The following is a 27,772-nucleotide window of genomic DNA, read 5'->3' on the forward strand; positions in this document are numbered from 1 at the left end:
AAACAAAAAAAAACAAGACCCATAAATATGCTGTCTACACTTCAAACCTAGGGACACATAGAGACTGAAAGTGAGGGGATGAAAAAACATATTCCATGCAAATGAAAATCAAAAGAAACCTGGAGTAGCAGTACTCATATGAGATAAAATAGACTTTAAAATAAAGAATGTTACAAGAGACAAGGAACGGCACTACATAATGATCAAGGGATCAATCCAAGAAGAAGATATAACAATTATACATATATATGCACCCAACATAGGAACATCTCAGTACATGAAGCAACTGCTAACAGCTATAAAACAGGAAATTGACAGTAACACAGTAATAGTAGGGGATTTTAACACCTCACTTACACCAATGGACAGATCATCCAGACAGAAAATTAATAAAGAAACACAAGCTTTAAATGACACAATAGACCAGATAGATTTAATTGATATTTATAGGACATTCCATCGAAAAACAGCAGATTACACTTTCTTCTCGAGTGCATACAGAACATTCTCCAGGATAGATCACATCTTGGGTCAGAAATCAAGCCTTGGTAAATTTAAGAAAATTGAAATCATATCAAGCTTCTTTTCTGACCACAACACTATGAGATTAGAAATCAATTACAGGGAAAAAAACATAAAAAACACAAACACATGGAGGCTACACAATACATTACTAAATAACCAAGAGATCACTGAAGAAATCAAAGAGGATATCAGAAAATACCTAGAGACAAATTGCAACGAAAACACGATGATCCAAAACCTATGGGAAGCAGCAAAAGCATTTGTAAGAGGGAAGTTTATAGCAATACAAGCCTACCTCAAGAAACAAGAAAAATCTCAAATAAACCATCTAACCTTACACCTAAAGGAACTAAAGAAAGAAGAACAAACAAAACCCAAAATTAGTAGAAGGGAAGAAATCATAAAGATCAGAGCAGAAATAAGTGAAACAGAAACAAAGAAAACAATAGCAATCAATAAAATTAAAAGCTGGTTCTTTGAGAAGATAAACAAAATTGATAAACCTTTACCCAGACTCATCAAGAAAAAGAGGGAGAGGACTTAAATCAATAAAATTAGAAATGAAAAAGGAGAAGTTACAATGGACACTGTAGAAATACAAAGCATCCTAAGAAACTACTACAACCAACTCTGTGCCAATAAAAATAGACAACCTGGATGAAATGGACAAATTCTTAGAAAGGTATAACCTTCCAATACTGAACCAGGGAGAAATAGAAAATACGAACAGACCAATCACAAGTAATGAAATTGAAAATGTCGTTAAAAATATCCCAACAAACAAAAGTCCAGGACCAGATGGCTTCACAGGTGAATTCTATCAAACATTTAGAAAAGAGCTAACACCCATCCTTCTCAAACTCTTCCAAAAATTTGCAGAGGAAGGAACACTCCCAAAGTCCTTCTATTAGGCCACCATCACCATGATACCAAAAGCAGACAAAGATACTACAAAAAGAGAATATTACAGACAAATATCACTGATGAACATAGATGCAAAAATCCTCAACAAAATACTAGCAAACAGAATCCAAAAGTACATTAAAAGGATCATATACCATGATCAAGTGGGATTTATCCCAGGGATGCAAGGATTCTTCAATATATGCAAATCAATCAATGTGATACACCATATTAACAAATTGAAGGAGAAAAACCATATGATCATCTCAATAGATGCAGGAAAAGATTTTGACAAAATTCAACACCATTTAGGATAAAAACTCTCCAGAAAGTGGGCATAGAGGGAACCTACCTCAACATAATAAAGGCCATATACAACAAACCCACAGCAAACATCATTCTCAATGGTGAAAAACTGAAAGCATTCCCTCTAAGATCAGGAACAAGACAAGTATGTCCACGCTCACCACTATTATTCAACATAGTTTTGGAAGTCCTAGCCATGGCAATCAGAAAAGAAAAAGAAATAAAAGGAATACAAATTGGAAAAGAAGAAGTAGGGCTTCCCTGGTGGCGCAGTGGTTGAGAGTCCGCCTGCCGATGCAGGGGACACGGGTTCGTGCCCCGGTCCGGCAGGATCCCACATGCCGCGGAGCGGCTGGGCCCGTGAGCCATGGCCGCTGAGCCTGCGCGTCCGGAGGCTGTGCTCCACAACAGTGAGAGGCCCGCGTACCACAAAAAAAAAAAAAAAAAAAAGAAGTAAAACTGTCACTCTTTGCAGATGACATGATACTATACATAAAGAATCCTAAAGACTCTACCAGAAAACTACTAGAACTAATATATGAATTTGGTAAAGTAGCAGGATACAAAATTAATGCACAGAAATTTCTTACATTCCTATACACTAACAATGAAAGATCAGAAAGAGAAATTAAGGAAACACTCCCATTCACCGTTGCAACAAAAAGAATAAAATACCTAGGAATAAACCTACCTCAGGAGGTAAAAGACATGTACTCAGAAAACTATAAGACACTGATGAAAGAAATCAAAGACAACACAAACAGATGGAGAGATATACCATGTTCTTGGACTGGAAGAATCAATATTGTGAAAATGACTATACTACCCAAAGCAATCTACAGATTCAATGCAACCCTATCAAATTACCAGTGGCATTTTTCACAGAACTAGAACAAGAAATCTTAAAATTTGTATGGAGACACAAAAGACCCCAAATACCCAAAGCAATCTTGAGAAAGAAAAATGGAGCTGGAGCAATCAGACTCCCTGACTTTAGACTATTCTACAAAGCGACAGTAATCAAGACAATATGGTACTGGCACAAAAACAGAAATATAGATCAATGGAACAGGACAGAAAGCCCAGAGATAAACCCATGCACCTATGGTCAACTAATCTATGACAAAGGAGGCAAGAATATACAATGGAGAAAAGACAGTCTTTTCAGTAAGTGATGCTGGGAAAACTGGACAGCTACATGTAAAAGAATGAAATTAGAACACTCCCTAACACCATACACAAAAATAAACTCAAAATGGATTAGAGACCTAAATGTAAGACCAGACACTATAAAACTACTGGAGGACAACATAGGAAAAACACTCTTTGACATAAATCACAGCAAGATCTTTTTTGATCCACCTCCTAGAGTAATGGAAATAAAAACAAAAATAAACAAATGAGACCTAATGTAACTTAAAAGCTTTTGCAAAGCAAAGGAAACTACAGACGACGAAGAGACAACCCTCAGAATGGGAGAAAATAGTTGCAAATGAATCAACGGACAAAGGATTAATCTCCAAAATATATAAACAGCTCATGCAGCTCAATATTATAAAAACAAATAACCCAATCAAAAAATGGGCAGAAGGGACTTCCCTGGTGGCACAGTGGTTAAGAATCCACCTGTCAATGCAGGTGACACAGGTTCGAGCCCTGGTCCGGGAGGATCCCACATGCCACGGAGCAACGAAGCCTGTGCGCCACAACTACTAAGCCTGCACTCTAGAGCCTGCAAGCCACAGATACCGAAGCCCGCGTGCCACAACTACTGAGCCCACATGCCACAACTACTGAAGCCCGCGTGCCTAGAGCCCATGCTCCACAACAAGGTAAGTCACTGCAATAAGAAGCCCGCACACTGCAGTGAAGAGTAGCCCCCACTCAACGCAGTTAGAGAAAGCTCGCACGCAGCAACAAAGACCCAACACAGCCATAAATAAATAAATAAAAAGGCAGAAGACCTAAATAGACATTTCTCCAAAGAAGACATACAGATGGCCAAGAAGCACATGAAAAGCTGCTCAACATCACTAATTATTAGAGAAATGCAAATCAAAACTACAATGAGGTATCACCTCACACCATTTAGAATGGGCATCATCAGAAAATTGACAAACAACAAATACTGGAGAGGGTGTGGAGAAAAGGAAACCCTCTTGCACTGTTGGTGGGAACGTAAATTGATACAGCCACTATGGAGGTTCCTTAAAAAACTAAAAATAGAATTACCATATGACCCAGGCAATCTGACTACTGGGCATATACCCAGAGAAAACCATAATTCAAAAAGATACATGCACCCCAATCTTCATTGCAGCACTATTTACAAGAGCCAGGTCATGGAAGAAACCTAAATGCCCATTGACAGACAAATGGATAAAGAAGATGTGGTACATATATACAATGGAATATTACTCAGCCATTAAAAGGAACAAAATTGGGTCATTTGTAGAGATGTGGATGGATCTAGAGAGACTGTCTTACACAGCGAAGTAAGTTAGAAAGAGAAAAACAAATATCATATATTAACACATATATGTGGAACCTAGAAAAATGGTACAGATGAACTGGTTTGCAGGGCAGAAATTAAGACACAGATGTAGAGAACAAACGTATGGCCACCAAGGGGGGAAAGTGGTGGGGAGGGGGTGGTGTGATGAATTGGGAGATTGGGATTGACATGTATAAACTAATATGTATAAAATGGATAACTAATAAGAACCTGCTGTATAAAAAATAAAATAAAATTCAAAAATTCAAAAAGAAAATTAAAAATAAAAAAAATTTTCTTTAAATAATAAATAAATAAAAAGAAACCAAGATGGTATTCAGTAAGAAGGGATCCAATATAGGAGAAAAAGAAGAGAATCCCCAATAAGGTAATGAAGCAAAGTCATAGGTAACGGCTGTGTAGAAGGCTGGTAGGCAACAAATCCATACAGAAATGTTGCAGAGGATCCAGGACGGTTATTTCTAGGGAGAAAAAAGAATAGACAGATAAATTATCTGACAGGTTTGAAAGTATGGAATGTTACATTGAGAAAGATCTTACAGAAGCATTTGAAGATGTGGAGAATTAAGCCTTAGGTTAGAAGAAAACTAAGCAAATGAAAAAAGGAGGTAAATTAATAACTCCAGGAAAAATGAAAAGTTCTATAAGTAAATATAGTCATAGTATTGGCTTAGTAGATAGTTTTTACACAGTCACAATTATGAAAACACCGAATATGGATTTTTTTTAAAGTATGACATAATTATATTAGGAGAATGGGGGTGTAGAGGAAAAGGTACAAAAGAACTAAACTCTTTGACCTGGAGGTTATTATGCTTAGTGAAGTGAGTCAGACAGACCGTCTCCTCAGCAAGTGGTGTGGGGAAAGCCAGACAGCTTCATGTGAATCAATGAAGTTCAAACACTCCCTCACACCATACACAAAAGTAAACTCTAAATGGCTTAAAGACTTAAATATAAGACATAATACCATAAAACTCCCTAGCAGAGAACACAGGCAAAATATTCTTTGACATAAATCATAGCAATATATTCTTAGATCAGCCCAAGGCAAAAGAAATACAAGTAAAAATAAACAAATGGGACCTAATCAAACTTATACACTTTTGCACAGCAAAGGAAACCACAAACAAAATAAAAAGACAACCTATGCACTGGGAGAAAATATCTGCAAATGATGAGAACAATAAGGGCTTAATTTCCAAACTATATAAACAGCTCTCTCAATATCAAAAATATAAACAAGGGCTTCCCTGGTGGCGCAGTGGTTGAGAGTCCGCCTGCCGATGCAGGGGACACGGGTTCGTGCCCCGGTCTGGGAAGATCCCACATGCCGCAGAGCAGCTAGGCCTGTAAGCCATGGCCACTGAGCCTACATGTCTGGAGCCTGTGCTCCGCAATGGGAGAGGCCACAACAGTGAGAGGCCCGCGTACTGCAAAAAAAATAATATATATATATATATATACAAGCCAAAAAAAAAAAAGGGCTTCCCTGGTGGCTCAGTGGTTGAGAATCCGCCTGCCAATGCAGGGGACACGGGTTCAAGCCCTGGTCCGGGAAGATCCCACATGCTGCGGAGCAGCTAAGCCCATGTGCCACGACTACCGAGCCTGCGCTCTAGAGCCCGTGAGCCACAACTGCTGTGCCCGCGTGCCACAACTACTGAGTCTGCGCTCTAGAGCCTGCGAGCCACAGCTACTGAAGACTGTGCACCTAGAGTCTGTTCTCTGCAACAAGAGAAGCTGCCCGGGGCATGGCAAGGAAGAGTAGTCCCCTCTCACTGCAACTAGAGAAAGCACCACGTGCAGCAGCAATGAAGACCCAATGCAGCCAAAAATAAAATAAGATAAATAAATTTAAAAATATATATATATATATATATATAAAAACAAGCCAATCAAACAATGGCAGAAGACCTAAATAGAAATTTCTCCAAAGAAGACACAGATGGCCAATAGGCACATGAAAAGATGTTCAACATCACTAATTATTAGAGAAATGCAAATCAAAACTGCAATGAGGTATCACCTCACACCGGTCAGAACGGCCATCATCAAAACATCTACAAATAATAAATGCAGGAGAGGGTGTGGAGAAAAGGGAACCCTCCTACACTGTTAGTGGGACTGTAGATCAGTGCAGCCACCATGGAAAACAGTAGAAGTCTCCTAAAACTAAACTAAACTAAGTCTCCTAAACTAAAAGTAGAACTACCATATGATCCAGCAATCCCACTCCTAGGCATATATACAGAAAAGATGAAAACTCTAATTCAAAAAGATACATGCAGACTTCCCTGGTGGCACAGTGGTTAAGAATCCGCCTGCCAGTGTAGGGGACACAGGTTCGAGCCCTGGTCTGGGAAGATCCCACATGCCACAGAGCAGCTAAGCCCATGCGCCACAACTACTGAAGCCTGCACGCCTAGAGCCCATGCTCCACAACAAGAGAAGCCACTGCAATGAGAAGCCTGCACACCACAATGAAGAGCAGCCCCCGCTCGCCACAACTAGAGAAAGCCCACACACAACAACAAAGACCCAACGCAGCCAAAAATAAATAAATAAATTTATTTTTTAAAAAAAGCATAAGAGAAAGCAAGCTAAGTGTCCATCAACAGATGAATGGATAAAGAAGATGTGATACACACACACACACACACACAGGAACATTAGTCAGCCATAAAAAAGAATGAAATAATGCCATTTGCAGCAACATGGATGGACTTAGAGATTATCATATTGACTGAAGTCAGACAGAGAAAGACAAATATTATACGATATCACTTGTATGTGGAATCAAAAAATAATAATAAAAATGAACTTTTTTACAAAACAGAAACAGATTCACAGACATAGAAAACAAACTTACCCAAGGGGAAAGGGTGGGAAGGGATAAATTAGTAGTATGGGATTAACAGATAAAACTATATATAAAATAGATAAACAACAAGGATTTTACTGTACAGCACAGGGAACTATACTCAATATCTTATAATAACTTACAATGGAAAAGAATCTGAAAAAGAACATAATATGTATATATATCCACAACACTTTGCTATATGCCTAAAACTAACACAGTATTGTAAATCAAGTATACTTCAATAAATTTTTTTTAATTTTAATAAAATAAAACTAGCGAATATAACAAAAAAGAAACAAACTCACAGATAAAGAGAACAAACCAGTGATTACCAGTGAGGAGAGGGAATTGGGTAAGGGCAAGATAGGGATAGGGGATAAAGAGGTACAAACTACTATGTATAAAATAAATAAGCTACAAGGATATGTTGTACAGCACAGAGAATATGACCAATATTTTATAGTAACTATAAATGAAGTATAATCTATAAAAATTTTGAATCACTATGTTATACATTGGAAACTAATATAATACTGTAAATCAACTATACCTCAATATAAAAATAAAATAACTTAAGAAAGAACTAAATCCTCATCAACCATAATAAGAATTTAACAAAAAGTCTGTCAACAAGAATTAAGATAACTTTTATGCATGCATTATTAATTAGAAATGTGGAAGTTAAAAAAAAAAAACAGGGCTTCCCTGGTGGCACAGTGGTTAAGAATCCACCTGCCAATGCAGGGGACACGGGTTCGAGACCTCGTCCAGGAAGATCCCACATGCCGCGGAGCAACTAAGCCCATGTGCCACAACTACTGAGCCTGTGCTCTACCACCCGCAAGCCACAACTACTGAGCCCACGTGCTACAACTACGGAAGCCTGCACGCCTAGAGCCCGTGCTCTGCAACAAGAGAAGCCACCCCATTGCAATGAAGAGCAGCCCCCGCTCGCCACAACTAGAGAAAGCCCGTGCGCAGCAATGAAGACCAAATGCAGCCAAAAATAAAATAAATTAAATAAATTAAAATAAAATTAAAATAAATAAAACTTTTTTTTAATTTTTAAAAAGATAAATACAAGAAGAAACAGCTAAGAGTTGAAAGTGGGGGTAGGAAATTCTGTTTTATAAATAGACCTCTTAGCACTATTTGACATTTTAAAATATACATGTATTACATTTCAAAAAAATTTTTTTTTCCATTTTTAAATAAGCGATTTAGAGTTTTAGTTTTTCAGGAAGAAAATGTTCTCTTCTAAATTAGAACATAGTTTGTAAGACCAATATCAAAGAGCTTTCCCTGGCAATCTTCATAATTACCAGCTGAAAATCAAGGGTAATGATAACAAGAAATCCTTCATGGGCTGAATTGTCTCCCCCCAAATCCATATGTTGAAGTCCTAATCCCTAGTACCTCAGAATGTGATAGTACTTGGAAATAAGGCCTTTAAAGAGATGACTAAGTTAAAATGAAACAGTTGGGGTAGGTCCTGATCCAACCTGACAAGTGTGCCTTTAGGAGGAAATATGGATACACAGAGAAACAGCAGAGGTACACACAGGAAACCATGTGAGGACAGTGAGAGAAGGTAGCCATCTGCATGCTAAGGAGAGAGGCCTCAGAAGAAACCAAACCTTGATCTCAGACTTTTAGCCTCTAGACTGTGAGAAAATAAATTTCTGTTGTCAAAGCCATTCGGTCTGCAATATTTTTGTTATGGCGGCGCTGGCAGGTTAATATAATATTTTTTACTATTTCCAAATTGAAAACTCAGCATTGATATTTTAAACTCCTTGTATTTAAAACATTATTTTAAACAAAGAATTTTTCTCATTATTCCAATCTCAATAGACTTTCCTGCTTGATCTGGGACTTGGGATGGAGCCGAGCCTGACCATCCTTTAAAAAACCCCAAGGATTAGGAACCACTGCAGGTTTTTAATCACAGGAGCAATGAGATAATTATTTTTTCTAAAAGATAAAAAAAGACACATTGTTTGCTCCTCACTTAATATGTGCTCTTGACAATTTAACAATAAGAAGTTTAGAATTTTAGAACTAAAGAGAACCTTACAGATCATCGGGTCCAATGGTTTTCAACAATTTAACTTTTTTTTCCCCACCAAGCTAACCAAGACAATGAGTGAAGGGATCTTCTGCCCCATGAAACCCCCTGCAGTTGAGAGGAGTGGAGAGGGGATGGAGTGGTTCCTCATTATTTTGAATTTTTTAAGCATTTGCTACTTTGCTTAAATATTTTAGTTAATAATATTAAATTTAAGGTTAGATTATACAGATATTTCACAATGGAAGAAAAAGTCTTTGTTAAGTAAGACTCAAAGAAAAGTGTTTAAATCAGAGTCCTAACTCAGTCCCTTTCAAGAATGTAACTTACCACCTAAGTTCACCTTCCATTTTGTCCAGATCCTTTCTTTTTGTTTTTTTTTTCATAATTGAGATTTTACTGGTTGTTTTGAGGATCAGCACAGACATTTAAATTGTATACAATTCTTTTTTTTTTCTTGGCTGTGTTGGATCTTTGCGGCTGGGCACGGGCTTTCTCTAGTTGCGGCGAGCGGGGGCTACTCTTTGCTGTGCACAGGCTTCTCACTGCGGTGGCTTCTCTTGTAGCAGAGCATGGGGTCCAGGCGCGTGGGCTTCAGTAGTTGTGGCACACGGGCTCAGCAGTTGTGGCGCACGGGCTCTAGAGCGCAGGATCAGTAGTTGTGGTGCACGGGATTAGTCGCTCCGAGGCACATGGGATCTTCCCGGACCAGGGCTTGAACCCAGTCTCCTGCATTGGCAGGCAGATTCTTAACCACTGTGCCACCAGGGAAGTTCCTAAATTGTATACAATTCTTAACATACGTACCAAAAATCTAAAAAAATCATGTAGTTTTGATTCTTTTCTGAATAGTTATTCCAGTGACTTTCCAGCTTAAAATTTGGACGCAAATTTTTCTTGACAGGGTATCAAGTACCAATATCTTCAAATACTGATATGCTGTTACATTGTAAGTCCCACTAATTCACAATTTAATATCATATACACTACATACCCAAATTGTCAATCGTTCAGAGCACATTAACAAAGTTACGAGAAGAACTGGACTACCACAACCAAAGATGTTACAGAGTACACAAAATTCTGACCAGGAGAGCCAAGATCAAAGAGTGAGTGGTTTGCTTTAGGAAACAATTCAACCAAAAACAACATGGGAAAAGAAGTAATTTAAAGTGTTTAAGGCATTAAATGCACAACTGACTCCAAACTGCCATTTAGTATGCTTTGTATTATAGGATATAAAAGCTACCCCTCATCTATGGAATGTTAAGCTGACACCCAAGATAATCAAAGCTTTCCATATTCAATATCCCACTATTTTTTGGTTGTGCCAAAAAATAACAACCAGCAAATGATTTCACCTCTTTAAAAAAAAGCATTTACACTTAAAAAATGGGATAAGGTGGGATTCCCTCCTTTTAAAACATGTTTCTAGAGCTACTAAAACACTTGCATTTACAAAATAGTTGATAAGAATATTCCTCTGGATTGTACAAGGAGGGAGACAGGCACCACTGATAGGGCCGGATGTGTGATATTAATCAGAGTTGCTTCTTTCTCTCCTGCTTCATCAGTCTGGGCTCTTCTCATTTTTAGTTTCTCTGTTTTCTGCAGGTAAGTTTTCTTTAGTCTCTTGGTTAGCCATTTCAGCCTGTCTTCCCTTTGCTCCCCTTTTCCCTTTTGTCTGCACTTTCTGGGCTGAAGATTTATCCTTTCAGGCTGCCTTTTTTTGGCTTCGTTTCCACTTTTGCGGGAGCCGGTTAAGCTGACAACCTCACCAATCTCCTCTCGGGCTCCTCCTTCGCTGCCCCCTCCTCGGCGGAGCTGACCTTCCTCTTGGGCATTGTGGCAGAGGCGCTGGCGTGTGCCGGGTGCCTGCGGGCCGCGGCACACCGAGAGCCTTCGCGAAGCTGGGCTGCCTGGCCGTTGCCGCTCCTCCTGCCGCCCAAGTTGCTGGGACCCACCCCCCCCCCCATACTTTCTTAACCTTCACAATACTCCCACAATACAAATCTTCCCAGCACATGAGCAAATGTTCAATCGCAACATAGTCTAACCCAAAGGATTATCAGAGAATCATAAAGTAAAAGTGCCATTTTTTTAAAACATCTTTATTGGAGTATAATGCTTTACAATGGTGTGTTAGTTTCTGCTGTATAACAAAGTGAATCAGCTATATGTATATACATATATCCCCATATCCCCTCCCTCTTGCGTCTCCCTCCCACCCTCCCTATCCCACCCCTCCAGGTGGTCACAAAGCACCAAGCTGATCTCCCTGTGCTATGCAGCTGCTTCCCACTAGCTATCTGTTTTACATTTGGTAGTGTCTATATGTCCATGCCACTCTCTCACTTCGTCCCAGCTTACCCTCCCCCCTTCCCATGTCCTCAAGTCCGTTCTCTACGACTGCGTCTTTATTCCTGTCCTGCCCCTGGTTCTTCAGAACCATTTTTTTTCTTATATTCCATATATATGTGTTAGCATACAGTATTTGTTTTTCTCTTTCTGACTTAATTCACTCTGTATGACAGACTCTAGGTCCACCCACCTCACTACAAATAACTCAATTTCGTTTCTTTTTATGGCTGAGTAATATTCCATTATATATATGCGCCACTTCTTCTTTATCCATTCATCTGTTGAGGGACACTTAGGTTGCTTCCATATCCTGGCTACTGTAAATAGTGCTGCAGCAATGAACATTGTGGTACATGACTCTTTTTGAATTATGGTTTTCGCAGGGTATATGCCCAGTGGTGGGATTGCAGGGTGGTATGGTAGTTCTATTTTTAGTTTTTAAAGGAAACTCCATACTGTTCTCTGTAGTGGCTGCATCAATTTATACTCCCACCAACAGTGCAAGAGGGTTCCCTTTTCTCCACACCCTCTCCAGCATTTACTGTTTGTAGATTTTCTGATGATGGCCATTCTGACTGGTATGAGGTGATACCTCATTGCAGTTTTGATTTGCATTTCTCTAATGATTAGTGACGTTGAGCATCCTTTCATGTGTTTGCTGGCAATCTGTGAAACACAAAAGACCCTGAATAGCCCAAGCAATCTTGAGAAAGAAAAACAGAGCTGGAGTAATCATGCTCCCTGACTTCAGACTATACTACAAAGCTACAGTAATCAAGACAGTATGGTACTGGCACAAAAACAGAAATATAGATCAATGGAACAGGATAGAAAGCCCAGATATAAACCCACGCACATATGGTCACCTTATCTTTGATAAAGGAGGCAAGAATATACAATGGAGAAAACACAGCTTCTTCAATAAGTGGTGCTGGGAAAACTGGACAGCTACATGTAAAAGAATGAAATTAGAACACTTCCTAATACCATACACAAAAATCAACTCAAAATGGATTAAAGACCTAAATGGAAGAAAAAAAAATCCTAAATATAAGGCCAGACACTATAAAACTCTTAGAGGAAAACATAAGCAGAACACTCTATGACATAAATCACAGCAAGATCCTTTTTGACCCACCTCCTAGAGAAAGGGAAATAAAAACAAAAATAAACAAATGGGACCTAATGAAACTTAAAAGCTTTTGCACAGCAAAGGAAACCATAAACAAGAAGAAAAGACAACCCTCAGAATGGGAGAAAATATTTGCAGACGAAGCAACTAACAAAGGATTAATCTCCAAAAAGTGCCATTTTTAAACTACTACAATGTAAAGGGAATCTCGAACTTTTCTTGTAAGTACCATTTATATAGTTCACCTAATCTCAAAACCATCCATGGCTGGCCAATAGGCTCATGAAAAGATGCTCAACATTGCTAATCATCAGAGAAATACAAATCAAAACCACAATGAGATATCACATCACACCTGTCAGAATAGCTATCATCAAAAAGTCTACAAATAGGGGCTTCCCTGGTGGCGCAGTGGTTGAGAGTCCGCCTGCCGATGCAGGGGACATGGGTTCGTGTCCCAGTCCGGGAAGATCCCACGTGCTGCAGAGCGGCTGGGCCCGTGAGCCATGGCCGCTGAGCCTGCGCGTCCGGAGCCTGTGCTCCACAACGGGAGAGGCCACAACAGTGAGAGGCCCGCATACCGCAAAAAAAAAAAAAAAAGTCTACAAATAACAAATGTTGGCGAGGATGTGGAAAAAGGGAACCCTTGTACACTGCTGGTGGGAATGCAAATTGGCGCAGCCACTATGGAAAATAGTACGGAGGTTCCTCAGAAAACTAAAAGTAGAACTACCATATGATCCAGCAATCCCAGTCCTGGGGTATATATCTGAAGAAAACAAAAACACTAATTCAAAAAGATACATGCACCCCGATGTTCATAGCAGCACTATTTATAATAGCCAAGACATGGAAGTAACCTAAGTGTCCATCAACAGATGAATGAATAAATAAGATGTGGTATATATATATCTCCATATACAACAATGGACTATTACTCAGCCATAAAAAGGAATGATATTTTGCCATTTACAACAACATGGATGCACCTGGAGGGTATTATGCTATGAAATAAGTCAGACAGAAAGACAAATACTGTATATCATCACTTATACATGGAATCTAAAAAATAAAACAAACTGGTAAATATAACAAAACAGAAACAGACTCACAGATATAGAGAACAAACTAGTGGTTACCAGTGGGGAGAGGGAAGTGGGGAGGGGCAAGACAGAGGTAGGGGATGAAGAGGTACAAACTGTGTATCAATATGAAATAAATAACCTACAAGGATATATTGTACAGCACAGGGAATGTAGCTAACATTTTATAATAACTTTAAATGGAGTATAAATCTATAAAAATTTTGAATCACTATGTTGTAAACCTGAAATGAATATAATACTGTAAATCAACTATACCTCAATTAAAAAAACAGAAAAAGAACAATTCATAGCTAAGAAATTATAGACGCTTCCTGAAAGATGGCACGGTAACATAATGCACTGGATATATTTCCATCAAAACATCATTAAAATATATATGAAACCAGTGAGGAAGAAAAACCTATAGTCACAGCTGAAATGAACTGTAGAAATCAAGCACATTCTAATTTCTGATAAGGTTTTCTCCAGTCTCCAGTACCAATCAGATGTGATTAAGAGGAGTCAACTTGACTGTTAAACCCTAATTCAGAAAGTATCTTCTTTCTGACACCTAATTTATTGATACTGAGTAAGTACTAATCTCATCTGTCCCAACTACCTCCCAAAACTCCAAGCATGGCTTAGTAGGAACCTTTTCCCATTAACTGCACAACTGAAACAGAACCGGGAAATAGCAACAATACCAGTTAATATTGGCAGAATCCATTTGGGTCTAAACTCCAATTCATCACCCAATTCATCAACTGGTTGATGAAACTCCAATTCACTGACCAATCTCCTCTTATACCATACTCTGCTTAATTTATTTTCAAGCCCAATTAACTTTAAGAAACAATTAGGGCTTATCTGAAACTCTTGATGTACATTCTGTCATTAAATAAGGACCTGGAATAGGAAATTCAAAGCATTCTCTCAAATTCATTCATTTGGCCTTATGTATGGAGCATCTACTATACGCCAGTTAACGCTGCCAGGGAAAGTACCAATGGAAAGCAGCCTGGGTCCCTGGGACCTTCCTGGCCTCTGAAGAGGACCAAAGTAACTGTAAGATAAGAAACACCAAAACGAGTCCAAAAGAATTAAACAAGCAAACAAAAGAATGGACATTAATAATGCTCACTTGAGAAATATGTGAATGTTCTGGAAAATTATTAACTATTTCATGGTGATAAGAAAATAAAGAAGTTATGAAATAAGAGAATGCAAGACAAACTTTACAACAGAACAACTAAAATCATTTAGAAAGCAGTAAGTTGCAGCAGATATGTGACAGAAAATTTTATGGAGCACATACCAAAAAGGAAGAAATTAGCAAGAGTAGGAGGGAAGGTGATAGACAAGGCATAGGGAATCAAGTAAAATTCAAATCATGAGTAATAAGGAGTAGAATATCATTCCACCTATAAATAATAGACACCCCCCCAAAAAAATAAAGAAGGCAGAATAAACAGAATGAAATCAATCACCAGACAATCAAGGTATAGCTCAACTTTTTTCTAAAACTTGAGCATTTCATCAAATTATAAATTAATTAGAAGTATAGAGGCATAACTTCTTCACTTTTGAAACAGTGGAAGAAATCACAAAAGTGTGATTGCATAAATATTCAAACAAAAATTAAGACAATGTCAGGGAGGGGGAAGGTGTCATGACAACAACTGTAAAGAGATCATTCAAATTCTCACACATACACAGACATTCCAAACTAAGTCAATAGGCAGAGTACATGATCAGTTTGGGTTTTTTTGTTTTTGTTTTAATATTTATCTATTTATTTGGTCGCACTGGGTCTTAGTTGTGGCAGGCAGGCTCCTTAGTTGTGGCATGCGAACTCCCAGTTGCTGCATGCATGTGGGATCTAGTTCCCTGACCAGGCATAGAACCCAGGCCCCCTGTGTTGGGAGTGCGGAGTCTTAACCACTGCACCACCAGGGAAGTCCCAACAGTTTGGTTCTTTTAATGGAATATTAGTATAATAATTCCTTTTTCATGGCTGTGTAAACCAACAGTACATTTTAGGGCAATAAAAAGGCAATTAACGTCCTAGAATAGCATTAAGGGTGCTATTTCATTTTTTTTTTTAATTTGTTGTTCCTCTACTTGTAATTTAACTTAGAATTAAGTAAATGAAAAAATGTGCATAAATGTTTATTAGTGTCTTATGTAAGAACAAATACTGCAATTAACCTAAATGACCAATTTCAGAGAACAGTTTAACATACTGTCATTCCAACATAACAGACTCTCATAGAAAAACTACATGAAATGCTCTCATAAACATGAAAAGAACAAAAATTGTACATGTATTCTACATTTTCCAGCTATACAAAAATATTTACATAAAAATGATAATGTGCCATAATTAAAAGTTATTCTACACTGATCTTTTTTTTTCAAATTTTACTTACTTTTTAATATTCCTTTCAATTAAGAAAAATTTCAAAGAGAAGAAAAAAACAATGATAGGTATTAACAGATTCATCTTTTTCAGGAGTAGGGCTAAGCACCCAATTCCACTTCCACATGAGAAGGCAATCTGTGTACAGAGCATGGGCTTTGCAGTCACAAAGACCTGGGCTTTGGTCCTGCATGAAGGTATCTACTAAATGTTTGACTTGAACAAGTTAAATTACTTCAACCTTCTATTCAAAATCAGAATACCACGTACTCCATAAGGGTGACATGAAGTAGGCTTTGTAAAGCACTTTGCATAGTGACCGGCACAGTTAAGTGCTCAATAAAGAAAGGATGGCTATTGCTATTTAGGGTTATTTATTTTCCATTGCTCCCAAACCTGTCCCCCATTCCTAGCTCATCAGTCCTAAATTTTCTGATTTAATCCTATATAGCCAATCTTATCTCAGCTCTTTGATTTGTCCCTTTTATCCACTTAGATCCAGGTACATAATAAGTACTAAATAAATAATAGCTGTAATTTCTATGCATCTAGTTTCCATCCCCATAAGCTTCAATCTCACTAACCTGCTTCATCCTCCTCCATTCCATCAATACCAGAGATTTCTAGCTTCCAAAGTTCAAATCACTTCCTAACTTTGGTTAATTTTCAACATAATATTGCTAGACATATATATACATAGTGCCAAGTCCTTGACAGGGATTTTACCTACTACCCAAAAACTATAGAAACACTTCTGTCATAGAAGAGCACAGAGGTGAAAGCAAGTTCATTTGACTTAAGTTGAAATCAGATTTTTTTAAATGACTACTACTTTTTAAAATATAAATCTAGTTGATTTATAATACATAATTAAGGTATACAACTCACTAGTTAATATTCATGACATACCCACTTTGTACCCAAACATACTGACTCCAACTCTCACCAACCCTGGAAGACCAGTATTATTAGCAACACTTTACAAGTAACTGAGGCACAGGAAGATGAAATAACTTGCCCAAAGTTACACAGCTAGTGACTGACAAAGCAAAAATACAAAGCTAGATCTGTCTCCAAAACTTGTGCTTTTTCCAAAAAGGGTAAGTGAAATGTGATATTTTTTAAAAGATAATCCTCAAAAGAGTATTGCATAGTATAATAATACTAAATATCCTTTTTTTTTTTTTTGCGGTACGCGGGCCTCTCACTGTTGTGGCCTCTCCCGTTGCGGAGCACAGGCTCCGGACGCGCAGGCTCAGCGGCCATGGCGCACGGGCCCAGCCGCTCCGCGACGTGTGGGATCTTCCGGGACCGGGGCACAAATCCGTGTCCCCTGCATCGGCAGGAGGACTCTCAACCACTGCGCCACCAGGGAAGCCCTAAATATCCTTTTAATAAAACATAAATAGTAGAAGTTGAACATATAAGCAGAACCCTTAATTTACAGTCTTGTAGTTTTGAAAATAATAGACTGAATTCCCCATACTAATAAGACTTATTCTAAAAATTCATTCATATATTTAAGAAATAGTTATTGAGCACCTGCACCTACTATGTGCCAGACACTGCTACTATGACCTTTTTCTTGTATACGAAAAATAAATCCAGTCTAACAAAAACCTGCTTCCTATTGATTTCAATGTTTTAATACAAGATACCAAAGAAGACGTTTTATTCATTCTATTAAACCAGTTTAAAAGTTACTCAAAAAGTACAATCGATCCTTGAACAACACGGGTTTGAACTGCAAGAGTCCATTTATACTAGGATTTTTTTCAGTAAATAAACATTCAGCCTCCCTATTCCCATATGCAGAACCTGAGGGTATGGAGAGCCGACTGTACTATGTCACTTAATATACGGGACTTGAGCATCCACAGATTTTGGTATCCTCAGGGACTCCTGGAACCAATCCCTCACAGATACTGAGGGATGACTGCATCATAAGGGAGAAATTAAGAACATAAAACTAAAAGCACATAGGGATTTCCCTGGCGGTCCGGTGGTTAGGACTCAGGGCTTTCACTGCCAGGCCCTGGGTTCAGGCCCTGGGTTCAAGCCCTGGTCAGGGAACTAAGATCCCGCAAGCTGTGCACCACGGCCAAATAAATAAATAAATAAAAGCACATAAACTGTAATGGCAAGTGCAGTGGGTTGAAAAGTGTCCCCCGCCCCACAAACTCACGTCTACTATAACCACAGAATGGGATCTTATTTGGAAATAGGGTCTTTGGGGGTGTAGTTAGTTAAGGATCTCAGGACGAAATCATCCTAGATGTAGGGTAGGCTCTATGTCTAATGACTGGTGTCCTTATAAGAAAAGGAGAGAACACAGGCACACACACACAAATGGGGCCATGTGAAGACAAGCAGAGAATGGAGCTTTGCTACCACAAGCCAAGGAACACCAGGAGCCACCAGAAGCTGGAAGAGGCAAGAAATAGATTCTCCCCTAAAGCCTTCAGAGCGAGTGCAACCCTACTAAACCCTTGATTTTGGACTTATGGCCTCCAGAACTCCAAAACAATTTCTGTTGTTTTAAGCCACCCAGTTTGTGGTACTTTGTTACTGCAGCCCTAGGAAACTGATAGGTTTACGATATTCACCATTAAAATCAACAAGTTAACAAAAGTAATCTTTTTTGAAAACAGGTTTTCTAAAGTGAACTACACATATCCAAGAATTCTTTTTTTTTTAAATAAATTTATTTATTTTTGGCCGCGTTGGGTCTTCATTGCTGCGCGCAGGCCTTCTCTAGTTGCGGCAAGTGGGGGCTACTCTTCGTTGCAGTGCGTGGGCTTCTCATCGTGGTGGCTTCTCTTGTTGCAGAGTACGGGCTCTAGGCACGTGGGCTTCAGTTGTTGTGGCTCACAGGCTCTAGAGCGCAGGCTCAGTAGTTGTGGCGCACGGGCTTAGTTGCTCTGCGGCATGTGGGATCTTCCTGGACCAGGGATTGAACCCATGTCCCCTGCACTGGCAGGCAGATTCTTTTTTTTTTTTTTAATAAATTTATTTATTTTATTTATTTATTTTTGGCTGTGTTCGGTCTTCATTGATGCACATGGGCTTTCTCTAGTTGCGGCGAGCAGGGGCTACTCTTCATTGCGGTGAGCAAGCTTCTCATTGTGGTGCACGTGTTGTGGAGAACGGGCTCTAGGCGCGTGGGCTTCAGTAGTTGCAGCATACAGGCTCAGTAGTTGTGGCTCGCGGGCTCTAGAGCACAGGCTCAGTAGTTGTGGAGCATGGGCTTAGTTGCTCAGCAGGCGGATTCTTAACCACTATGCCACCAGGGAAGTCCCATCCAAGAATTCTTAAATGGAACACAGTGATGACGGGGAACCAAGCAAATGTTCACCTTGTATGAGCATCAGTTACTCCCTATGCCCTCACACAGTGACATCCATGGGAGTTACTTCTTGCTCCCAGACTATTATGTTCCAGCTCCTAGGGTTTTCTGCTTTTTGAAGTTGTGTCTCATCCTTCACGGCCTATCAGGAGTCAACTCACAGCCTCCTCTCCAATGTTCTAATTTCAGGATTCTAAGTTTCTATGGGCTAGAAAAAATCATAAAACTAAAATTATTAGAATAGACTTTCTAAAGTATGCTCTACAAAACACTAGGACTGGAGATTCTCCACAGAAAAAGATTTCACAATCAAGGAGTCTGGGAAAGGATGTCTGCTCTCCCTTTTGGAAACTCATTATACATATTAATACAGTAATGGCTCTAAAGAGCCCTGCCGTAAAGAAACCCAGCAAACGTTTAACCTGGTATTTCCCAGTCTTAATTGGATACAGGTTTTTCCCTCAAAAGTTTTAAAATATATCCCAACATTGATGACTCTAAATATTTTCTCTTTCAGAATAGGCAGTATCTCCTATTATTTTGCTCCCTTTTTCTACCCAGCAAAATCTTACTAATTTAAGGCCATAACATAATATGTCATGTTTTCCTTACTTGTAGGTACACAGATATCTGCCTTGAACCCAACTGCCAACATACTTCAGCATTAGAATTTCAGTAGCATAATACTTTTGAAAATATAGTCACCTTATTATAGCTTAGGAAAAACATTATCACATTCGATCCTCACAATAAACCTATGATGCAGGTAACATGAGGCTCTGGGAGATTAATTTGTTGAAGTAAAGCTATTAACTGATCAAGTTGGAACCGGTCTTCTAATTAGAAATATTCCAAGTCTTGGACCTCTCCGCTCTACCCCACCATCAAAGTGCAGTGGGAAGGGAGAAAAAGCCTTGGCACAATATCAAAACCTGAACTGTTTTCTCAAAACTAGGCTAAAGATTCTCCAGTGACTTAACTCAGTTGCAGCCAAATTAACTGCTGCTCCATAAGTCAATCCGTGCAGTAAATGGACTTTGTCAGGAATATGCATTACTAAGATATTTCTCCCCTTTTCCAAAGGTCAAAACATTACTCTTCAGACTGTCACTGTTTTACAGTAATGCTAAGATATTGCTTTTGAGTGAAATGGAAGACAGGTATTTCTGCCATGGAAGACTTGAGTCATTCACAGCAAAGGTTACCAGAATTCACAATGTCTCCCGCACAACAACAGCAACAGATGAGTCAACTAAATATTAGCTAACAACCTGTTATTGCTTTCTAAAGGGAACTTTGTCTAACTGTAGAACAGTGTAAACAGATGCTCTTCTAATCAGCTATGTAATCCTGAAGTAAAACAAGATCATACTTTGAAAGAGAGAATTTTAAATGCTGATAAAGAGATGCCACAAAGATGGAAATATTTATAAAGATATTCTAATCACCCAACCATTTCATTCTCACTCTAAAATTGAAAAAAAAAAAAATCTCACTGCTAAAAGTATCAGGGAAATAACTTAATCCTAGAGAGGGATGAATTTTAAAAGCTATAGGTGGAAATGTGAGAAAGGTACCTTTCCTTAACCAAACATTTCAGGCATCCCAAAAGGCAAACCAAATACCCATGTTCCACCCAACAGCAGCTTAAGCAGTAAAATATTACAGATGCAACTGAAGCCCAGTCTGACTCCTCCCAGATTCCTTTCTCCTTTCTCTCTCCCTAGAGGTTACCACTACCTTGAATGTGGTGTTTGTCTTTCCCACAGGTATGAATCCATAAATGATCCAGTAACAATGTTTTTCATATGGTTATTTTACAAATTTAATTTTATATATTCTTTTGAATACATAATACCTGCACTACACAATTCGAAACTATAAAAAGATATACAGTGACATGTCCCTCTGCTACCTAGTTCCCCTCCCCTGAACAACTAATGTAACAGTTTCGTGTGTATCTTTAAATAGACACTCTATACATATGCAAGTAGTTACACTTACTTTAATTTGTCCCTGCTCTTTATACACAAATGGTAGGAATACTATATACTTTGTTCTACTATCCGCTTATTTTTTCCTCTTAAAAATACATATTGGAGGGCTTTCCCTGGTGGCGCAGTGGTTGAGAGTCCGCCTGCCGATGCAGGGGACACGGGTTCGTCCCCGGTGCGGGAAGATCCCACGTGCCGCGGAGCGGCTGGGCCCGTGAGCCATAGCCGTTGAGCCTGCGCGTCCGGAGCCTGTGCTCCACAACGGGAGAGGCCACAACAGTGAGAGGCCCGCGTACCGCAAAATAAAAAAAAAAAAAAAGATACACATTGGAAACTGTTCCCTGTATTATATGAAGTCTCTTGCTTTTTTTCCTTTTTTCCTAATGTTTGCAAGGTATACCACTGTATGGATAAACCATAATTTAACTATTGTCCTACTAGAAAGGTTACTTCCAATCTTTTGTATTTACAAACAGTATGACGATGAATAACTCATTATTTCATACACCTATAGGATAAATTCCTAGAAGTTGAATTGCTGGGTTAACTTTAATAAATACTGTCATACTCTATAGAGGTGGTACCAATTTGTACTCCTACCAGTAATGCATGAGTGTTTTTGCATGTTTTTAAATTTTATATGAATAACATGACTATATATATTCTTCAACTTCTTGTTTTTGTGGCCTAACCTTATATACTTGAAATTCACCCATGCTGATATATATAGCTCTAATTCACATATCGATTTTTTACTTAAAGAAGCTTTTAAGTAACTTCTTTGATTCATTCAGACTCACCTATTTATCTTAAATTGCAGTTTTATATAGAAATACTCACCAAATTAATAAATAGATTGTATGTATAAACAACTCATTTGCCAAAGACTACCCACCCTACTAAAGAGGCATCTTCTTTTGGAAAACTAACAAAGACTGTCATTTAAATTTACTGCAGTAGTAACATGACTGTTCATCCATGCTTTTATAATTGTTCTACCTGGGAGGAAAGGGGAGTGGACCCCACGAGGGAGTGGAGACTAACACCTTGACAACCGGGGAGGGGGGGGAAAGAAAAACGTATCTTGGAAATAATAAGATAAATCAAGCATAATCCCAAACTAACCCTAGTTGTCTATTTAAAGTTTCCCCTCAAAATGTTACCATTAAATTACCAAAGGATCTTTTTTAAACCTGTAACAAGAAACAAAATAATTCATATGAATTTAAAGTCCTCTCTGCGCCGCCCCCCCCCCAGTAAGTTTTCCTATAAGATGGAATACCGTATCGGGAATTTTTCTGCATATCTGTATCACATCCTCTATTAGACTCCTTTTCTATGTTAAATTTAGCAATGTGTATGACCAATTTTAAAACCTCTATCTAATCCAAATTGTCTCCATTGAAATACGCGGCTAATCATATAATTTATAAGAATTCTTGTCAAATTCTTGGCTACTGTAAGTTACCATCGTCACCACTACGGTGGCTATTTTTGCTTGCTCACTGCGCAGCTACGTCCCCCTTCCTCTCTTCTAAAAAAAACCCATTTCTGTGTAGGTATCTACTCTGTCCCCCCATACTATTCAAGTACTTCAGAAGAAGATGCCCACACACACACACACGTCCAGGAGTGGGCCATATTCCTCTAAGGGTAATACCATCTCCCCTGCTAGTGCCTACTTATAGGAACACAAGCCTAAGCCAGTTAGCACATGGTATCCCTGGCCAGAGGGACTGATTGAGCCAATGAGACTCATGAGGGCTATGCTGGGGCTTCCTTGCTCTGGACAGAGAAGCACAGAAAGAGATGTTCTTGGCTAGGCTGAGTTGGATTTTCTTATTTGGGGCAGAAAGCATCCCAACTGTTTAACAACTTTAAAAAAATGCACTGGGCTTTCCTGGTGGCGCAGTGGTTGAGAGTCCGCCTGCCGATGCAGGGGACACAGGTTCGTGCCCCGGTCCGGGAAGATCCCACATGCCGCGGAGTGGCTGGGCCCGTGAGCCATGGCCGCTGAGCCTGTGCGTCCGCAGCCTGTGCTCCGCAACGGGAGAGGCCACAACAGTGTGAGGCCCGTGTATCGCAAAAAAAAACAACAACACCACCACAAAAAAAAAAATGCACTGGTTGAAGATTTTGACCAACATCAATTAATGTATTTATGAACAAATGAACCATATCTATAAAACCTATGATCCTTTGACTAATACTGGCCTTTCTATATCTGGAGAGATTGTTGACTTCGACAGTGTGTGGTATTTCAAGAGAAGCACATGTGGAGGAGCGAAGGTTAAGGAATAGCAGCCACTGGAGGGATTCAAGGCACAGCCACATCACAGATCAAACCCAGGAAATGAGAAATATCCTCTTGCTTTCCTATCTGCCATGCCAAGAGCCACCTAGCCAATAAGAAAGTGAGACCTGACTTTGCTCAGGTCTATATTAGGAAAACAATGAGTATCCTAATCCAAACAGAACTCTGGGAGGGGTGAAGGCGTCAAAACTGTCATTACTATTTGGGTGGCATTAATGAGTATGTCTTACAAATACTTATAAACTGAAAGTTTGTAATCGCTAACGAGTAAAGAGAACATCGCCAAAAATAAATAACTTCAAAAGCACAGAAACATCTTACTGGCCTAATACAGACCCACCCTAATGGCTGTTATTACCCTATTCTGGCATTTGCTTCTTACTTTCTTACATTGTTGGCCTTGCTGATTTTCTTAAGAAGGTTTAGGCAGTTGCTTCCCTGTGGGCTATACAGCAATTTTCCAGTTCTATGACTCAGAAAGAGCAAGAGAAGGAAGGGCTCTCCTCTTCCATCCCTAGATAAAATCAGAAAATGTTTATTTAGCTCCGATAGAGCAAGGCTCAGTTAGTTAATTCACTGTACAGACTTTCACAAACTTTTTTCCCTTTCAAGTCAAATATTTACCAAGACCTTAGTATATTCAAGTCACAGGCTATTTATCCAAAGCCAATGCATGAATTATTTTTATCAGTTCCATACTTCCTTCCTCTACATCCCTAATAACAAAGTCAAATATTTTGAAGGAAAAAATATTTATGCCTCACAAAATCTGCAATTAAATTTTTTGTGCCAGCATTGGTGGATTGGAGAGCAAGTTTATTATTTCCGGAATACTGTATTGAAACATAAGGGTAAGCGATTCCACTTTTCTTTAAAAAAATTTTTTTTCAAGTAATGTACATAAAACTATTTATTAAAATATAAATATCCTGTGAAAATAAACGGAAACTAACTGCATCAGTGAATTAATAAACACTATCTGGAAGCAAAATCTGCACTGCCTACCAGGTTTGGTAATTCAGAAACACTGAAGGCACGGCGTCTGCATTCAGACCATAAACCAAGGATCGCAAATACATGTAGGACCAGTTTATATTCATTAACTGCTCCGAAAAAACTTAGTGATCCTTTCCGACGAGATGGCCTTTTTTTTTTTTTTTTTTTTTTAACTCTGTAAACTACTCCCCAAAGCAACCTTACTTCGGGGGAACACATTTCACACTTGAGAATCAGCCAGGGCAGGTAAGTCAACAGCCTTCTGAAGAGGACGGAAATATGGACAATGCCGAGGACGGCCAGGGAACCGATGGGTTGGCCCTGAGCCGAGGGATCACAGCTGGGACGAACGGCGAGCCGCCTCTCCAGGGTTCCCGGCCAAGACCCCGGCGCCCCCACCCAGCTAAGGGAGCGAGTAGTGCAGCCCCCGACCATCCGGCCTGGGAAAGTTCGCACCTCTGCATCCCCGCCCCTCGCACGGACGAGCCCCTCCGGCCGTCGCACCGTCGCCATGGCGACCAGTCCCCACCCCACCCCCGCCCTCCCACGGGGCGCCGCTCCGCAGTCCCGCCGTGGCCTCCGGCTCTACTCCGGCCGGAGCCTGGACAGGGACTGCCGAGCCCGGGGGACGAGGAACGCAAGGGGCGGGGGAGGATGAAGAGATGCGAAAGGCGGAAGTCACCCGGATCCCGGGCCGGGGCCGAGCCTTGCCCCGGAGGTCCTCACCCTTCACTTTGCCGAACGTCCCGACCCCCAGCGTGTCTCCCAGGATGTAGTGGCCGATCTTCACCCGCCCGTCGTGTTTCTGCTTCTCGGCTGTCGCCATCTTTCTCCAGGAACTGAGTCTGCGCATGGCGCCGCGGGAGGGGGCGGAGGGGGCGGGCAGGGCCGCGCCGGGGGCGGGCGGGGAGAGGGTGGGGACGCGGGAGGGGAGCCGCGTCGCCGAGCCACCGCCCTGCGCCGTCTGCCGTGTCCCCGCAGCCGGCCGTCGGGCGCAGACGCTCCCCCTGGCGGGGCTGGCGGGGGTCTCTGGGAGGGGCCCCGGTACCTCGCTCCATGCCCTGCATCCTTGCGGCATGGGGCGCCCGCCCACCTGCGCGCGGGAGGGGGCTTCCTGGATTGCAGAGAAGGGCCGCGGCCCCTCGGCTCCTTTCCTCTGGTGGAGTCTCTGCAGGCAGTGGTCTCCCCTAATTATTACTCCGGAGTCGTGGGGACCCGCTCCCCTTCCTATTCCAGGGTGGGGAGATGGGCACTGGGGAAGTTGCTTGGGTAAGGCAGATATGTGGCTTGTGATCAGAGCAGCGTGAATTGAAACATGGCTAGAGACACCACCCTGCCACTGTTTTCTAACCTTTTCATTTTTCCTGTTCGGATGGAATCTTTAAGCCCCTGGGAGTTGTCACTTGCATCTTTGATGAAGTTTCCTTTTCCTCCACCCCACCTGCCACCCGCGCTGCTGTTTTTTACTTTGAGCCACTAAGTTGCTATTGGGCACCTCGACAGCTCAAGAAGCGAGAGATGTTGGTCTTTCCTCCTGCTGGATGACCTCCTGAAATGTTCTCCCCACAAGCTCTGAGGAAGGAGCAGGTTGGGGTTAAGGGTGAATGTGTGTGTGTTCGGGAAGCAGGATGCTACGCAGACATTTGGATGTATAGGAATTAATATTTTTAGATTACCAGTAAAATGTAGACTTTGAACTGAAAACAAGGCTTACAGTTGCATCAACCAAATCAATCGACAAATATTTATGGTACTTTCAGTGAGTAAAAGTTAGTCTATACAGATGGGATCATGGCATATCACAGGGGCAGTAGAGAACGTATGCTTATCTGTAATCGAATTTTAAGTGAGTGTGTTACTCAATTATATTCCTTTAACATGGGCAAAATCAAGTGTCCAAAAAAAGTGTATGTGATCTCAGTTTTGCAGTGTCATAGCATTTGGACAGGTGTCAATGGGCAAAGAGTTAGACTCTTCATGAAAATAATATTTTTTTAAAAAAGACTAAAAATGTTACCTTTTTCCTTCCCAGTGAAAGTTACTCAACTCTTCTGGTTTTTATATACTTTATATTTATGAAATAAAAGTAATGTGCATTAAGCACAGCTTTGTTCCAAGCAAGGTACTGCAGGAGAGGCAAAAGCCTTTGAGCTTAGAATTACATCAGATAATCAGAGAACATTTACAACTAGCCTTGGATAGATAGTCAGTTCCTACTGTATTATGGACTGCACATATTTTGAAGAGCCAAAAAGTTAAGAAATCTTTGATTACTGAGATATTTGGGGGGTAGGCAGTGGTTACTGTTGTAATTTTTGCTCTGTTGTTTCTTCACCTTTACTGTTTGTCATGTGAGTTTCTGCAGCTTTTTTTTTTTTTAATTTATTTATTTTGGGGCTGTGTTGGGTCTTCCTTGCTGCGCGCAGGCTCTCTCCAGCTGTGGCGAGCGGGGGCCACTCCCCACCGCGGCGCACGTGATTCTCATTGCGGTGGCTTCTCCTGCTGTGGAGCACGGGCTCTGGGCGCACGGGCTTCAGCAGTCGTGGCAGGAGGGCTCAGTAGTTGTGGCTCGCGGGCTCTAGAGCGCAGGCTCAGTAGCTGTGGCGGACGGGCTTAGTTGCTTTGCAGCCTGTGGGATCTTCCTGGATCAGGGCTCGAACCCGTGTGCCCTGAATTGGCAGGCAGATTCTTAACCACTGCGCCACGAGGGAAGTCCCTAAGCAGCTTTTATTGCTGGTTTTGTTTGTTTGTTTGTTTGTTTCTTATGCTGAGTTAAAAATGGAATTCAATTAACAGTTTCTAAGAAAGTAAATGATAAACCTCCTTTATTCCTTTGCTTTTTCTCTTTCCTTCAAGTCCTTTTTAAAAGTTTTTGTCACATTTTCTTCCACCCAGACACTATGGGTAGACACAAAATGAAAAGTCATGGTCCCTACCCTGGA

General features: G+C 40.3%; 1 protein-coding gene and 1 pseudogene across 4 annotated transcripts in view; both read right to left on the reverse strand.

Moving 5' to 3' along the window:
* Positions 1-25,683, reverse strand: part of PRKAA1 (protein kinase AMP-activated catalytic subunit alpha 1) — a gene marked incomplete at both ends in the record, with an annotated part of 44,429 nt that extends 18,746 nt beyond the window's left edge. For all 3 annotated transcript variants that reach the window (XM_079703918.1, XM_079703917.1, XM_079703919.1), the window contains one exon: positions 25,557-25,683. In XM_079703918.1, the coding sequence (XP_079560044.1) occupies positions 25,557-25,683 (127 nt within the window). The remainder of the gene's footprint in view (positions 1-25,556) is intronic.
* Positions 10,639-11,027, reverse strand: LOC307052213 (non-histone chromosomal protein HMG-14-like; annotated as a pseudogene). The gene has a single exon. The product of its transcript is annotated as a non-histone chromosomal protein HMG-14-like (transcript).
* Positions 25,684-27,772: the final 2,089 nt, after the last annotated feature.

The sequence above is a fragment of the Hyperoodon ampullatus genome (genome assembly GCF_949752795.1).
Source record: "Hyperoodon ampullatus genome assembly, chromosome: 4".
Classification (NCBI taxonomy): domain Eukaryota; kingdom Metazoa; phylum Chordata; class Mammalia; order Artiodactyla; family Ziphiidae; genus Hyperoodon; species Hyperoodon ampullatus.